Source organism: Aplysia californica, unplaced genomic scaffold (genome assembly GCF_000002075.1).
Source record: "Aplysia californica isolate F4 #8 unplaced genomic scaffold, AplCal3.0 scaffold00061, whole genome shotgun sequence".
Lineage (NCBI taxonomy): Eukaryota > Metazoa > Mollusca > Gastropoda > Aplysiida > Aplysiidae > Aplysia > Aplysia californica.
Genome location: NW_004797331.1, coordinates 1,421,449 through 1,439,334, shown reverse-complemented (window position 1 = coordinate 1,439,334; position 17,886 = coordinate 1,421,449). Strand labels below are relative to the sequence as shown.

At 41.1% G+C, this 17,886-nt stretch overlaps 1 protein-coding gene across 1 annotated transcript in view; it reads left to right on the top strand.

Moving 5' to 3' along the window:
* LOC101845226 (39S ribosomal protein L19, mitochondrial) overlaps window positions 1-14,799 on the top strand; it is a gene marked incomplete at its 5' end in the record, with an annotated part of 16,275 nt that extends 1,476 nt beyond the window's left edge. Inside the window, 6 exon segments of the mRNA XM_005093288.2 lie at window positions 3,524-3,737; window positions 5,656-5,780; window positions 10,191-10,325; window positions 11,061-11,248; window positions 13,313-13,420; window positions 13,967-14,799. Coding sequence (XP_005093345.1) covers window positions 3,524-3,737; window positions 5,656-5,780; window positions 10,191-10,325; window positions 11,061-11,248; window positions 13,313-13,420; window positions 13,967-14,125 — 929 coding nt within the window. The 3' untranslated portion in view covers window positions 14,126-14,799.
* Window positions 14,800-17,886: the final 3,087 nt, after the last annotated feature.

The window sequence follows — 17,886 nt, the reverse complement described above, 5'->3', positions numbered from 1 at the left end:
TCGCTCGTTCTCCGAGTGGTGGCGACCCATGTGTTTGTTTTAACATGGCACTCGGTCTTCCTCGTCTGATACATTTCGTTTTATTGTCATCCTTGTGCAAAATCAGCAACAAAATAAAAACTACAAACAAAATACAAACCAACAACAAAAACAACAACAATGCAGCTACTTTCGATTGGGACCACAGATGGAAAAGGTTTGTTTTCTTCATCTTGATCAGTCCTGCCTAAGACGGCCACCTGTCTTATACGGCCACTTTTCTCCTTGACAATGGATGGCCGTCTTACACAGGTTTGACTGTACTTTAGCACATTAAATTCTTCAATTGAGGACTTCTGAAAGGAGCGACCACTATCAGATCTGGATCAAAATTCTATGTCATCAAGATTATACTCGCTCAATGGCCAGCTTTCAAAATCATGATGGAAGACCGAAAACCACTGATACGATCTGTTCATGACAAAATTACGGTAGTTTGCACATTTTTAAGCCCACTTCAAAGTTTTGAAGGTCTGAGTTGGGGATTAGTAGACTTTGGGAATTTAACGTGCTAAAGTATAAGATCACCCGCATTATATCCCCGCTCATCAACAGCAGGCTATGTGCTTTACACTATATTATTACCCCAGCAGACAATAGACAATAGAACACTCCGAAACATTCTCAGCTTCCCGAGAAGCATACAGTGCAAGCAGCTGATTAAGCGCTCAACAAACACTAACAAACCTTCAAGATCTTTCGCTGTCTATAGCCGGGTACCCATTCCCACCTGGTGGGTGAAGTGAGGAAAATTCGTGTAAAGTGCCTTTCCCAAGGACACAACTTCAGGCCCTTGACGGGATTCGAACCCGCGACCTAACGGTTGCGAGTCCGAGAGCCTAACCACTAGGCCACCGACGCCATTATTTCTAGAATTCTAAATCTAGATCTAGGTTTCTCTGTCTTGTTTCGCCCGACCCTTCACTGTGTTCTCAGCTCTCTACCAGTAAGCCCAGTTTGCCCTGCGATCAGACTTCAAATTCAAGCAGTGGCGGTGGGTGGACCAAAATTTGGGTGGGGCTTACGTTGCTTCCACTTCTTTACCACCAAATAGTAAACAATAAGAACTAAACAGTGATGGTCTTTCGGGGCTCTTTGGAAATTGCCTCCCCGTTTGTTTACAATGTGCATGATAACTTAGTATCTAGATCTAGATCTAATCTAGATCTTATATTACTATAATAAGACAAGAATTTCTTTGAAACAGAAGTGATTGTGTGAAGGACAAAAGTGGCCATGTAGGCTAAGTGAACCCTACCACATTACAGTAGTAATATTTTTCTGCTTTTTTTTTGTATTAAAAATTTATTTTGGCCAGACTGAATTAGTGGACCCACCCACCGTGTTTACTAATGAAATGCACACTTCACTAGCCATGACAAGGGGGGGGGGCTTGCCCCCCTGTTAGTGAGGGTTTTCAGGGAGGCCTGCCCCCCTTGCAAAAATAATAATTTAAAAAAGAACCGCAATCTTCACGTTTACATGGCGAATTAGTTCTAATCATCAGTATCAGTTTCCAAATGGCTGCCAATGGAACGGGAAGGCAATTTCCACAGAGCGCTGTTTTTTTTATACTCACGGTGAGCCACGGCATTTTGAGAACCATTCAAACGAGAAGAGTTACCTTTATTTTCCATCACTTTGTTCTTAGTTAAATTCTTGTTGATGGCGGGGACATAGTCGTTTCACCTCCAAATTTCCTCTAAATTAATTTTCATGTAATAAAAAAGTTGCCTTAAAAGAGTAATATGACCTGATTTACTGTTTAATCTCGGCCGCACAAACATGCACACCCAGCACTTCAAACATATTGCTTCTAGGAGCTGGATTAGGCCGTGTAGTCGAGAAACTTGAATGAATACACCTCTAACAAAGAACCAATGAGCACCTAGGTATCTGTGTCAGTGGGGGAAAGTGTGTCGTAAACTTTCACCTCATTGTCAGGGCTAGGAGAGCGTGAGCCCTCAGTACAGTATTCTTTTTTCAAGTCTTATCTTTTTTACAAGAAGAGTTTCATTAAGGAAGGTTCTGTGAGAAAGGGCTCATCCTTTGTAGCTGAGCCCTAAAGACATTTGATTGGCTGCTAGGTTACTATAGTTGTAAGCAGTGACAACAGTGATTGGATAAACGAGCAAGCTGCCAAGTTGATCACTCTGTGGTCATTGCGTGAGGTCATAACAGTTTCAACTGCTTATTTCCTTATTGAGAAACTTTTATTAACTTTGGGATAGAGTTGGGGATGGTGGGTGGGGAGGGGGAAGAGGCTCAAGCCCGTGAGCCCTTCACTACCCACCACCACTGACTTCAAGCTAAGTAAGTTACTAAGTAACCCACCTTCGCTTCTGCACCCATTACTACGATTTGAGTTTAATTATGGGAGGACTTGCGTAACGAGCCACCTCTATAAGACAGAGTAGAACAGAGGGGTAGGAGATAGGGATAGGGTAGGATTTGTTGGGCTAGGGGCAGGGTTAGGGTTTTTAAAGAATTTAGAGTTTTAGGAGGTCTAGGGGGGTAGAGTTAGGGTTCAGTCTCTTCTTTGTTGTGTTTGTTGGGGTGGCTGCTTGTTACAGAAGTACTTCCTTGATTATTTTTAAGCATCTTTGACCAGTTCCAACTTTATTGATTTATAAAAATGAATCTGAACTGTTAAACTGTTGTTGTTGTGTTGTTTTAGTGTTCTAGGTCTAGATCTAGTGTAACTTTATATGTTTGTAGTTGTAGTCTAAGGGTAGTTTGCTGGCTCTTGTACAGCCTGTTGAGCTTTCTTTTTTCATTGTGTGTGTCTCTCTCTCTCTCTCTCTCTCTCTCTCTCTCTCTCTCTCTCTCTCTCTCTCCTCTCTCTCTCTCTCTCTCTCTCTCTCTCTCTGGCATTACTTTACACTTTTACTACTGTCTCATGCTGAGGTATTGAATAGGGCCTTTTTCTTGTTCAGGATGCTATCGGCTACACTCATTCATAAATATCGACTCTATATTTGTCGCAAATAAATATTTTTTGAAATACTTGATGGTTTTTAATCCCACTATTCAGTAATCCTTATTGACTATTGCACCGTAATTTCCATGCTTTGGACCTATTGGAGGACATGCACAGCCCCCCCCCCCCCCGCCCCAAGGTATAGAAAGTTTGGAAAGTTAAGGTAAACCTGAGGGTTACGATTAAGAAGGGGTGCATGCCTCCCTGTTTTTCCACATAAAATTCGATGTTTTACGATCATGTTGGAGATTTTCTTGAAAAGAATTGATTTACGTGACAGTTTTAGTGGATATGTGCTGCAGCAAAAATTACTGCAGTTTGACCCCTAAAGTCTAAAGCAATGAATCCACCATTTTTCTTCTCGACAACGGATGGCCTTCTTGGACAAGTTCTAGTATATTGTTTGACAATATAATACATCGTAACCAAAAATAGTAACATTTTATTTTGAATGCAGAGGTGATTCGTTGTATATAATGAGTTATTTTTGTTATCTTTCTGCAGTTGTTCCATGTCAACTTACTGTGGCTCATAAAAGCCACAATGCCACTCATGTCATCAACTATAGAAGGACAAGGGCTGAAATGGCCAAGGCTATTAGAAGAAAGCAAAATTTCCTTCATTTTGAGCTTGTAGACAAGCACAGGCACTCACCCCTACAGACGGGAACAGAAAATATTTCGCAGGAGACAGAAGTGACTGCTCCCAGGAATTACAGGTAATGAAAGCTGTGTGTAAAGTGTATTGTGCTGGCGTAGACTGCTTTCCTTCTAATTATGACAGCCAGCTGTAGATTATGCTCTCGTTGATTCAGACCCATACACTGAATTACATGAGACATGTAGGGAATGGAGTTGTGATTTCGTTGTGCTTAGAACAACACCAGTACTAGTGCTAGATCTAATCCGAAAACTAAGAGTCGGGCTGTGTTCGGGTACATAACACACATCATATTCTGAGTCACTAGAACTAGTAAAACGAACAGAAGTATCAAAAACAGCGAACTTATGTGATTCTTGTTCATGCGACTTCTTCGAACGTTACTTCGACGCGACTGTCAAATTACTATCAGCTGTATAGAAAAACATAGTGCCAGTTCTGGTCAGTTCAACCCCAATTGGGGAGACTGTCTTTCTCCTTCAATAAATTGAAAAGTTACTTCGCAAATTCCGCAAAACTCTGCATGAAACAAGGTGGTAAAACTAGCACTGGAGTCTGTTTCCGTACATGTGACAGAAGCACAAGTTTTGAAACAAAACCGCAAAGTCCATCCCGTCGGGGTATGGGATCCGTACCTGTGACGGGAACCGTAGTCAGTGAGAATGACTTATTGTTAGCAGGAACTTGGAGCACTATTTTCCTAAATATCAATGATTTAGTAGTTGACTCGCCTCAAGTTGTGTTTGATCTTTGCTTGCACATGTTATCTGAACTATAGACTAATCGAAATAGTATCCATTTGGCATTCTGGCATGGGACATTCTTAAGATCTACTTCCGCTTTTGCTTCCACTAAAAATTCTCCAATGATGTCCTGATAACTGTTTCAATTGTAATATGTAATATAAATGATCAATATTATTTGTAGTTGTGCTGACACTTTCAAAACAAGCCTTGTCCAAATTCTGGTTAGTCGGGCCCGCCATCAAGACTCGTCGACATTTAACGGTTTCAACCACTGGTTCGCATCATGCAACATGACTTCAGCGTGGGAATTCCGCGTGTGTCGGGGACTGTCCGTTGGTGGGGTCAACTTGAGTTCATGCTCACTGGTTAAAATTGGTCTTTTGAACTTATCGGGGGGGCGGGGGGGGGGGGGGGGGGTTAGACACTTGGATTAGGAGTGCTTGATGTTATACTTCAGGATTTTAAAAAATTAATAATGATAACACATTTGCTCACACACACACATGCACACACACACAGTGCATAAACATATATATTTATGGACACCCCCGGACAATTTTTAAGTTGGCTCGGCAGTCACCCTGGTGATTTGTCGGTGATCCCGATTTTTTTTTCACCTATTCCAATCCTGATTTTTTTCCCCCTGAGATTTACAGATTTCATAGAGTGGCAGGTCTCCAATTGTAGGTCCTTCTTTTCTTTCCTTATGTTGTTTTTGCCTGTCTGTTTTACAGCACATAAATACTATTTTTGCTTCTCTTTACTCACATCATCACAAATCAGCCTGTATCAATACTGTCAACCCTAGTCATGTCTGGTGTTTGTTGAATTAGTGGGTCCCCAACGCTGTTTAAAAAAACCGAAACTATCTTAGCCATGCTTTTGTTTTACTCAAAACAAGCTTTGATTTGTTCTATTATGTTTGCACTTCACAGTTTATTCTTGCCAAATATAAATTTTTGCTTTGGTTTATAGACTGGTCTTGAGTTTATTTGAAGATTAATGCAGCGTATGAATAAGTTATTTAGTTTTTACAATTTCATTGAATTTACTTTATGGCAGTGTTTCGAGGATTACATTGATTTTTAAATGTTTTTTAGAAGTCATTCCTCTCTGTAAGCGGATGGTTATAAGATGCCATTGGTAGGTCCTAGTTACTAGTCTTTCCCCCACTAAATAACTTAATTGTGTCGATGCTTCTCTTTACACAAATATGTTCTTCTTTGTCAGATATGTTATGCCAGAGTTCATGCCTCGACCGGACTGGGAGAGAAGAGACAGGGTGTTGGAGAAACTTGAGCGTAGAGACATGATGAGGAGAAGGGCCATCATGAATATTCCGGAATTCTATGTGGGTATGTCTTTGTTGCCAAAAAAAACTGCCAGTAAAGTGTGGCTACAACTCTGAAGGACTGTTTGCTGCATTGTGTAAAATGTTTATGCTTCTACTTCCTTTATATCTTTACTGTTGATATATAAATGTTGAGTTGTGAAAGAGGGATTGTTGCAAGATAAGACAAGCCAAAAACTTAAAATTTTTATTTTAATAAGGCAATAACACTCTACTTGAGTTAAGTAAGTTAAACTCTCAGAATGGCCACAATTTAAAAATAAAATTAATGTATGATATGTGTATGCAATATTCACTAGTGCAAGAAAATGTTACCTATTCATATATCTTCTTAAATAGCAGTTCACTGTTAACTTTTAGGGTAATATTTTAAAGCTAGTTCTCCTGAGCTGTTTCTTGAGAGAATCATTGGCTGAAATAAAGATTTTATTTTGTTTATAAAATTAAAGTTACAGAACAAGTTTTTAAGTTTTAGGTTAAAGTGTTAAATGTTTCCAAAAATGGCTCATTCCTTCGAACAGAATTCTTTACACAGACTGTAGTTTCAACACCTCGGTGAAGTCATTAGCTTGCCGCCTCCTCATTTAAATTGGGAAGGTACAATGATAAGCAGCTGATTAAAAGAATGTTTTGGGTTTTTTTCGTCTCCTTTTTTCTTTAATGAGAACATAAAAGCTGTGACAAGAGAAGGGTGAGCACATGATATAAAAAAATTTTGTGTCTGTTTTTATCCTAGTTGCCATCATTATAATAGATTGCGAGACTACTGGATATTCAGAAAAATGGAAATATTCAATAAGATATATTTCTCATTTTGGAATTGAACTCATAAAGTCATATATCCCTTCTTTTGTTTGTTTTTTTGCATGTTGAAAAACTTGAACGAAACCAGTTACATGGTCAGAACACAAAACCTTTTGTTTTGCTTTCAGTGTGTGGAGGATCACCCGTGTGGTTCTCGGGGCCCTGTCCAAGAGACAGGGGAGCAAAGAATAGGACCACTGTATCCGTACTGCGCATGTCGTACAAGGCGACTAAGGTCGGTTGGGCAAAGGGTTAGCAGCCCTTTCCCATAAAACAAAAGCAGCTACAAAAACATCAACAGCAAAAACAACACGACCGCCAGTTCTGGAAGATGGAGGACCTTCATCAACGAGGAGAGGAGAGAATAGGGAGTGTAGAATGACGCAGGGTGGTGAAAGCCGGAAGGAAGCCACCAAGCCGAGAAACCTGCTGTCGACCAGAAAAACCACCAGACTTGGCACCTGGAATGTTCGTACAATGTACGAGGCAGGGAAGGCACTGCAGGTTGCAAGAGAGATGGAGGCCTACCAACTGGACATATTGGGTCTCTGTGAGACGAGATGGACGAATGCAGGGGAGTGCCAACTTGCTTCAGGGGAAACAGTTCCTCTACTCTGGACATCTGGAGGAAAACTCGCCACATACAGAAGGAGTAGGTATTCTGTTATCAACACACGCCAAGCGGGCTTTGATAGGATGGAAAGCAGAGGGCCCGCGACTAATATCAGCTGAATTCCGTTCACAGAAGAAAGGCATCAACCTTCATGTTATCCAGGGATATGCCCCCACCAATGATAATGACCAGGATGTAAAAGAGACTTTCTACAAAATGCTTCAAAATACTATTGATCAGGTTAGAAGGAAGGACATCTTGATTTTAATGGGAGACTTCAACGCTAAGGTAGGCAGTGACATTGTAGGCTTTGAAGAAATCATGGGGAAACACGGACTTGGAGTCAGAAACGAGAATGGAGAACTATTTGCAGAAATATGTGCAACAAATGGGCTCATGATAGGAGGGACTGTTTTCCCACATAAACAGATACACAAATCAACATGGGTGTCGCCAGATCAACAAACTGAAAACCAGATTGACCACATATGTGTCAACAAGAAATTCAGGAGATCAATGAGGGATGTTAGAGTTTACAGGGGTGCAGACGTAGCTTCGGACCATCATTTGCTCATTTCAACCATCCGACTAAAACTAAAGCGAAGACAGGGAATTGTCAATAATCATAGGTACCGGTACAACGTGGAATTTCTGAGAGAGCCATCATCAAGAGAGGAGTTTAATGTAGCAGTTAAGAACAGGTTCCAAGTGTTGGAAACACTAGGCGAGGATAGCAGCGTGGAAGAAACATGGGAGGCAATAAAAGAAGGCTGGACCACGGTGTGTCAAGAGGTACTGGGGAAACGGAAACGTGAGCACAAGCCTTGGATATCGATCACCACTTTGAGGAAGATAGAAGAAAGGAAAAAGAAAAAGGATCAGGTAAACAGGAGTCAAGACAAGAGCAGCCAAAGCAAAGGCCCAAGAAGAATACACCAAAGCAATGAAGGAGTTAAAAGTCAGTCTACGGAAAGACAAGAGAAACTATGTAGATGACCTAGCGCACGCGGCAAAGGAAGCAGCAGGGGCAGGAAATATGAGAGGACTGTATGAAACCACCAAGAAACTTGCAGGCAGATACAAGAACGCAGATGTGCCAGTGAAGGATAAAGAGGGAAAGCTTCTCACAAATCCAGACGAACAGAAAGAACGCTGGAAGGAGCATTTCAAAGAGCTGCTGAACAGACCAAGGACAGAAAAACAGTTTGACATTCCACCAGCAGAGATTGATCTGGGGGTAAGTGAAGAAAAGCCTAGTTTAGAGGAGATCAAGGAGGCGATAAGACACCAGAAAGAAGGCAAGGCAGCCGGCCCAGATGGAATTCCCCCAGAAGTTCTCAAGGTGGATATCGACACTGCGGCAGGGATTCTCCATGGAATTATTGACAAGATATGGGACAGAGAAGAATTTCCACAGGATTGGAGAGAGGGATTGCTCGTGAAACTACCTAAGAAAGGAGACCTGCATGAGTGTAAAAACTACCGAGGAATCATGCTCCTTTCCATTCCGGGGAAGATTTTAAGTCGTACCATACTGGAAAGACTGAAAGAAGCCGTGGATGCAAAACTAAGAGAGGAGCAGGCAGGATTTCGTAAAAAGAGATCATGTACAGATCAGATTGCAACTTTGAGGATAATAGTGGAGCAGTCCACCGAGTGGAACTCTTCCCTGTACGTTAACTTTGTTGACTACGAGAAAGCTTTTGACAGCCTAGATAGGGACTCAATATGGAAGCTCATGCGCCACTACGGAATACCTGACAAGTTCGTGAGATTGATCAAGAAGATGTATGAGGGAATGAGTTGCAGTGTCTTACTTGGAGGGCAGCGAACAGACTCGTTTGAAGTGAATACAGGAGTGAGACAGGGATGCCTGCTATCGCCTTTTCTCTTTTTATTAGCAGTGGATTGGATAATGAAACAGACAACATCGGGACAACGCAGTGGCATACAGTGGACCCTTTCCAGTCAGCTGGAAGACTTGGACTTTGCCGACGACTTGGCACTTCTTTCCCACAGTCGAGCCCAGATGCAACAGAAAACAGATCGCCTCAGGACCTTCTCCCGTAGTGTTGGACTCCATATTCACACGGATAAAACGAAAGTTCTACGAATGAATGCAGCCAACGTTCCTATCACACTGCAAGGGGCACCATTGGCGGATGTTGAATCCTTCACCTACCTGGGAAGTGTCATCAACAAGGCAGGGGGAACAGACGAAGACATCAAGGTCAGAATCCAAAAGGCAAGAGCAGCATTCATCATTCTCAGGAATATATTATGGATGTCTAAGGGACTGGGATTGAACACCAAACTGAGGATCTTCAAAACAAACGTGAAGACTGTTCTTCTGTATGGTTCAGAGACATGGAGGCTCACAGCATCAGCAGCAAAGAAATTGCAGAGCTTCGTAAATGGATGCCTACGAAGGATAGTGGGGATCAAGTGGTACGATCGAGTCACGAATGCTCAACTGTGGGAGAGAACAAGCCAAAGGCCAGTAAAGGCAGATATTCAGGTGAAGAAATGGAAATGGATTGGACACACCCTGAGGAGACCCCGGACAAGCATCATCAGGCAGGCCTTAACATGGTACCCACAAGGAAAGCGTAAGAAGGGAAGACCTAAGATGACATGGAGGCGAGCGGTATCAGCGGAAATTGAAAAACCGGGGACATCATGGAAACAGATAGAAAAGGATGCTCAGGACAGGCTTCGCTGGAGTAATGTTGTTGATGGCCTGTGCTCCACTGGGAGTTAAAAAGGGCAAGAGAGAGAAGAGAGAGTGTGGAGGATATTCAAGTTGATTTATGTTGTATGTATGTTCGTCTGCACCTGTTATTCGTGTGTCCTCAAGTATATGTTGGTTGTGTATTCACAGGTACTTGTGTCAAGTGTGACTTTGTATTGTTATTGAAATAGAAGACATAATAAATTTGAAACAAATATACTTATTCATTGGTTTTGAGAATTTTTTCTCTCTCTGACCTTTTGCAGGTAGCATAATGGCGGTGACTGTTGCCGATGCTTATGCCCCTTCCAAAAAAAACAGATTTGTTGGTATTTGTATAGACCGAGGAGAATACGGGCTCAAGGCATACTTTGTCCTCAGGAATGTTGTGGATGGCCTAGGTAGGGATCAGGGCATTTTTTGGGTGACTGTATCTTTTTACTTTTGTACTTTTTAAATTGTAAAAGAAAATGCATACAAAAATAATGCATTTTAGAAACAAGGGGAACATCATTGAGGGTTTTGTTCTTTATGCTATATCTCTTAAATTTATATGGCTGTCAAGTGCATCTGTCTTGTAGTTCTTTCTTCTTTTTCTTTTCTTTCCTCTTTTGTTTCTGTCTGTCAGTCCCACCGTTTCCAAACAGTAAATGATGGGCTTCTCTTTCATCATCATCATCAGCCTTTCTCATCCTTTAATGGAGTATAGGCCACCATCAAGACACCATCTTCTTCTGTCCAGCTGTAACCTATCTCTTTAGGGGTTGTCAACATTACTCCAGACATTTATATTTTGAATTTCTCTCGTAGGCTTTTCTGTAGCTAGAATGTTGTTTTACGGAGTTGGAATGTTTACCCTTAGGACAAGATGACTCATATCAAAAGACGTTTAGTCAACACCTGCAACTGTAACAACATGCAGGCCTAATTCAGCCTTATTCCTCTCACCATTAAGGAATGTACAGCTGTGCTTCTCTTTTCTCAAACAAAATGTTATCATGTTGGTGCCCTTCTCTTTGGTCAGACTAAGTGACCATTCGGAAGTCAATGTGCTACTCTTCACGCGAACTATATAACTGTTATCGAGTTGATATGCTTATTTTTACTCAAACCCACGCTATGTGTTTCTCTTCCAGGAGTGGAAGTAATGTATGAGATGTACAACCCAAAAGTTCTCTCCATCGAAGTCCTCAAGCTGGAAAAACGTCTGGATGACCAGCTGTACTATCTGCGTGATGCGCTCCCTGAGTACAGCACCTTCAGCTTCGACATGGAGCCCGTGCAGCTGCCAAAGGGGGCTGACGTGCCTCTCAATACTACCAAGGTTGGTGTCATCATCATCATCATCATCATCATCAGTACCAGCACCATCATATCATCATCATCATTACCATTCGCATCATCGTCATCATCATCTTCATCATTGCTGTATTATTTGTGTTTGAGTTGTCTCTGAGCTTAGTGAACACAGAAAAGTGAAGCAAGACATTTTCGTTAATGTGATGTGAAAGCAAAACTACCATCTATATTATATTACTTCCAAAGCTCTGTGTTTATTTCAGTCTCAGATAATCCAACTTCAAACACATAAGTCTTAATTCTCTTTGATATACAAGTGGCCCTGGGAAACACAGAAGACTTGAGTTTGATTCTCAAGTGGAGAAATACAGGGTGATCCCCCAAAAAACTGTACAACTTTTTTTGTAAATATTTTCTTTCACATTGTCGCTTTGTGTTTCAAATTTGAACACAATATTTGGCAGCCAAAAGGAATTTGCGTGATATTCATTTTAGATAGTTCCACTCTATAGTTTTGCTCTATTTAGCGAAAAAGAAAACGACCCATTTTTTGCCTTGTCCCCTTTTGTGTAGAATGAAGCACCAGTTCGCATTAGGCCTGCCACTAAAAGTCTCAACGATTGCAACATATTGCAAGCTACAGTAGTCTGACAAGTCAACAGAAGTTTGCAGCTATTGTTTTTCCCAAGTTTCTTTTGCCTGTTGAGATCACAGTTCAGTTAAATAAAGAGCAGAGAGCGTTTTTTGTATTGAGCATTCCCTTGCCTCCAACCCTTCATTCCCGACATTTCGTAAGTTTCACTCAAAGTACATCAAGAAAGCTAAGATGCCCTCAAGGCCTTCTTTGATGTCATGGGTAGAGATGTTCCGTCAGTTTGAATCTCTATAGAGAATCAGAATTGAAAATTCCTAGAAAAAATGACCACTTCAGGTAGAAAATGCACAGTTTGCACCCCTTTAAATGCTACCAGGATACCGAATTCAATAGAGTCAAGTCCCATATGATAGGTCTGTCCGCTGACGATGTCTGCGGCTAGGACTTTCCAACACCCCAACAGTCCGCTTTCTCATGGTAGATCTTCACATATGATAGTATCATTTTCATGTTCGTGAGGTTGACATGAATCAGATTATGGCAATGTGTTCATGGTTCCTAGGTCGTCCTGAAAAGCGTGAATATTTCCTCAATGACATTTAGTTCAGTGGCAGACCCCTTGTTCCCCTTTCAGGACATGTAAACTCTACAAATGCTGTCCATTAGGCACCTCACCCTGCCCCTATCATATCTAGAAGACACTTTGTAATGAAAAGTTTACGGCGTGTGTGGTTTTAGGCATTCATGGTTTGGCGTGTCCTTTGTTTGGCCACGACAAACAGCGCGTAAAAAATGTTTCGAATCCAAAGGAGGACATGTAGAGCACTGGCTCTAACGTCTAGAATAACAATGTCAGTTTTTAATTCTATAAGAGAAATGAAATATTGTTTAAATGTTACTGGGATGGAAAAGTTAAATGTTAGAAAGAAAAGAAGGGGAAAAAAGCAAACCAAACGATTCGTATCTTTCCGTAAAGAATTTCAATCGGTGCAGCTTGCGTTTATGGGTGTTTTTCCTTAAGGCCGTTTTCGTTTTCAAAATAAAGTTTTATAATTATGAATTTTATGTCAAACAAATTCCTTTTGAATGAATAATGTCTGTTCCAAATTACCACATTCTAGTAGGCCTACATGTTTTGTGTGAGATATTCAGAAAAAAAAGTTGTACAGGTTGGTTTTTTGGGGATCACCCTGTATTTAATTAAATATTTCTTATCTGTCAACTATTAAATATTTCTTATCTGTCAGCTATTAAATATTTCTTATCTGTCAGTTATTAAATATTTCTTATCTGTCAGCTATTAAATATTTCTTATCTGTCAGCTATTAAATATTTCTTATCTGTCAGCTATTAAATAATATCGCACTGTGGCCAGGTTGCCCCTGACAGGCAGGGTTGGGAGCAACCTTCCTGCCAGATAATCTCTTTGTGTTTATGTAGGTGTACAATACTTACACTTTTAACTTTTAACAAATTGTCTTTGTGTTCCATCAGGTGAAGCTGAAACCTACCAAAGAGTGGGAGTGTAGGTGGGAGGCCCATGATCTACAGGGTGTTCAACCCTTCGAAGTCAATGAGAAGAGGATGAGGAGGAAAGAAAAGGTGAGATAGAATCTGCTAGTGCATCAATAAACTCAGAACAAGAAGATTGAAAACATGTTTTTAACGACTAGTTATAATGAGAATTTTTTGTGTTAAAGCCTTGTGGATGTTTCCCAACTGAGTTTGTGAAAAAGAGGAGAGAAGGTGGTTAGTGACTATGTAGCTAGGACCCTGACAAAAACCTAGAAACGAGATGCAAACACAGATAGAGCCTTCATTTGAAAGGTCGATAATGCTTTGGTTTAAAGGTAAAAAGAATTGCACAGGTAAGGTGAGACTAATATTATTGGGTTTTGCATTTGTGCAGAGTGCTGTATCTTTTGTTCACTTTTTCACTCTTTTCGGTTGATAAATTGACCTTGGTGTATTTTATTTGGGGGAAAAAATGGCTTATGCCCTGAAATGACTGAGATAACTGCTGTCCTAGAAATTCTGTTAACATTTTTAGCAAAACTGTTTTTAACTAAAACTGAACTGTATCTGGGATGAATTGTGATTGGTTATTAAGTTGACTGGGTCTTTTTTTATATCCATTTTTGTAAATAGTCTGCTGAGCCATGGAAGAAACACGACTTGATGCTTGACTACCGAAGCAGAGTGCCGGAGGAGGAAGAAGAGCAGGTGATGGCAGAAGTGTTCAGAGAGAAACAAGTTATCGACTCTCAACGCAAGAGTATGAGGACCGTTCTCAAGAAGAGAAAGTAGAGAAAATGTGTGATGTTTGATAATCTGAGAGTGTACCCATTTCTTGATTGATTTGCTGGGATTGTTGTGTGTTTGTGTAACAGAAGTGGAGAAAAATTTTGATATTCATGTAAAGGCTGATATACCTGGCATTGTTGGGAAGAAAGTATGTGTTTGTGATAAACAGAAGCTGTGTTATAGTTTAATGAGAAAGTTAGATTGGAGAACGAGAGATAGTGGGAGGAAAGGAACAATGAGAGAACATGAGAGAGAGGGAGATCGTTTCTCTTCCTGTTTACCTCGTGAATGCCATCTGAGCATGTGCTATTATGAGTATGTAAGCATGTTCATAAAGTCATGGCCTTTTGGTAGCCTAAATTCTTCCTGGGGAATGAATGAGAGAGAGACAGACGGAGAGAGAGAGAGAGAGAGAGAGAGGGGGGGGGGGGGGGAGAGCAGGAGTAGAGAAGCAAGGATTGAGCAAGAAAATTAAAGGAAAAATCAGAATGACAAAGATGCACATGGACTTTGTAACGAAATGAAAGCATAAGAAGAGATAAAGCGACCTCTGTACTCTTTTGTAAGGATGTGTCACAAGTCTGAAATAGAAACTTTGTGTGAAGCTTCTAGGAATGAACTAGCTTCTGGTATGACAAAAAATAATGTTAAGTCAAATAAAGTGTTTGACAATTGTATTCTTCTTTGTTCTGTTTTATAAGTATTTCTCTAGTGAAAATGGTGAAATGATATAGGGTTAATGCCCTTATCAACACTATTATTAGATTGTGTAAGAGGTGAGACCTTTGAACTAAACATTCATCTCGGAAATGGCTGAGCCAAATTGGAAATATGTGTGAAGTGCCTTTCCATAGGACGCAATATCAGACTGAGCTGAGGCTTGAACTCCTGAAACTGCAATCTCATAATTATCGATATGTTAGCCTAACCACAAGGCTATAGGTACCGACATCACAAATTTCGATCTTTCTGAACACCGTGTAACAATTTGTGTAAGGTGTAACTTCAGGCTTCAAGTATTCTTTTTGCTAATCTTTATACTTTCTATTGAAAGCTGTACTATCTCTTTTGCCCTCTCTTTTAGTATTTTCTTTTCCTTTCATCTTTGATGTCTTGTGGGATAGATGATCATCAGAAAGAAAACAAAAATGGAGTGCTTTTATTTTTAAAATATGAATGGGAAAATCTGCCGTTGTAAAACAATTCTCAGTGCCAGAGATAACATTTGCTTTTTAAATATATACAAGGGACCGAGCCATTCCGAGAGAAAGGTTTACTGTTACCCAACAACAGACCTGGCTTGTGGTGGTCTTATTTTCTCCTTTACACAACTTTAATGTGTTTATCTTTGAGATGCAAAGCTATAGGAAGAAATGCCTGATGTGCTGTGGTTCTACCATTTCTCGGTCAAACTGATTGGGAAGGTCCCACTCGCTGATCACTGTGCCAGTAACTCTAAGCTGCTAGCAGCTATAAATCTTTTATAAGATCTCTGTGCCAAGATACTATTGTCATTTTCATATATTGGATCGATCCGCCTACTGTGAAAATGCTTACTGTGAGATAAAGGAACATGAAGAGTAGAGGGGGATTCATTAATCAATAATAGTGTTTTATGCTCCGATCCAGACAATTTAGATCATTTGGGAGGTGAGTGGTCTTAATCCTGCGCGTTAGTATCAGCCCGGGCAGAAGTGAAAAGAAAAAATGAAGAAAAATCGCCGCTTCGGAATGGAGCTTTTAGATCTCCTTCGCGTAATGGTGAAGATCTAAAAGAAGGTGGAAGGGGGGGGGGGGTAAAGTAGAAATGTATTTTATTTTAAGTACATGTGGGCCTCAGCCGTGCAGTCCCGGCATTGAAAAGAATAGGACTGACGTGGTCCTAGCGTGTCGTAGGAGGCGACTAAATGGGAAACCAGGTAGTAACTCCCAAAACAGAGTCATCCTGCCCCTGCCTCCAGGTCGGGGATTGAGTCACGAGGCTAACACTAACAACCTCTCCCGTAAAAAGAACTTGTTACTGAAACACATACAAGCAAAAACCTTTATCTCTGCTTGGCTGGTCGTGGATTTTCTCCGAACGGAGAGTTTATGATGCGAAACAGTGAAAGCCGAAAGGAAGCTGCTGGGCAGTAGCCTCCACCATCATCCAAGTCCAAGTCTCCCCGGATTGGATCGTGGAACGTTAGGACCCTTTTTGAGGCTGTAAAAACTACACAGGTCCTCCAAGAAATGCACCGATACCACCTACACATATTGGGAATCAGCGAGACCCACTTGAACCAGTCTGGACAGAAGCGAATGAAAGAGGGGGAGCTTTTCATTTGTTCAGGAAATGACAGTGATGGACCACACAGGGAAGGAGTGGGGACGATCATAGCCAAAACTGCGCAAAGGACATTTAGGGGTTGGGAAGTGCACGGTCCAAGAATCATCATGGCCTCATTTGGAACTAAAAAAGAACTCAAGGAAAGAGATGGTAGGAAGAAGGTCATAAACATGAACATCATACAAGTGTATGCCCCAACCAATGATGCAGAAGTAGAGAGTAAAGATGACTTCAACAACCGCCTGCAGAGTGTGATCGACAAACTTCCAGGTAAGAACATCAACATTGTCATGGGAGACCTAAATGCAAAGGTAGGTTCGGACAATCGTCACTGTGAGTAAATCATGGGCAGACATGAATTAGGAGTAGGAGAGGCAAATGACAACAGAGAAAGATTCCAAAACTTCTGTGCATTCAACAACTTGGTTATTGGAGGAACAATCTTCCCACATAAAATAATTCAAAAGGCCACTTGGGTCTCCCCGGATGGAACGACGAAAAACCAGATTTATGCATTTCCCCGAAAGTTTAGACGCTCACTGGAGGACGTCCGAGTCTTATAAGGAGCAGACGTCGCTTCAGACCACCATTTGATCCTTGGAAAGATGAAACTGAAACTGAGAAGGTATGCACAAATCACAACTGGAAGTCACCAAAAGTATGAAGTGAGCCTTCTGAAAGATCCAGTAAAGAAGAATGAATTCAAGTTGGGACTGAAGAACAGATTTCAAGCCCTTCAAGATCTTGATAACTGTGAAGTAAACGAACACTGGGACAAGATAAAAGAGGCAGTAAATGCAACCTGCCAGAGCATCCTAGGACCCAGAGTCAACACCAGGAATAAATGGATTTCACAGGACTCTCTACACAAAATCAAAAGAAGAAGAAAGCTGAAAGCCCAAGTCAACAACTTCCGTACCCGAACTGACAAACTCGCTGCACAACAAGAGTACACAGAAGTAAACCGGGAGGTGAAGAATTCCATCAAGAAGGACAAGAATACCTACCTGAATGACCTGGCCGAAAAGGCAGAGAAAGCAGCAACAGACGGGCACTTGCGGATTGTACATCAGTTGTAACAAAGACTCTTTCAGGTAGGTTCAGCAAGCCCACTCTACCAGTGAAAGACAAAGAGAGAAAGATTATCTTCAACCCAAAGGGGCAACTTAACCGATGGAGGGAACACTTTGATCAACTATTGAACAGACCACCTCCAGAAAACCAACTAGAAGAAATTCTTCCAGCCAGAAATGACCTCCCAATAGCAGCTATTACAGCACTGAAGTCCCACAAGACAGTTGATCCGGACCATATATCACCAGAAGCCCTTAAAGGCAGATAAAGACACATCAGTGGAAATTCTCTAAGCTCTATTCGAAAAGGTTTGGCAAAAAGAGGAAATACCATCAGACTGGAAAGATGGCCACCTAATCAA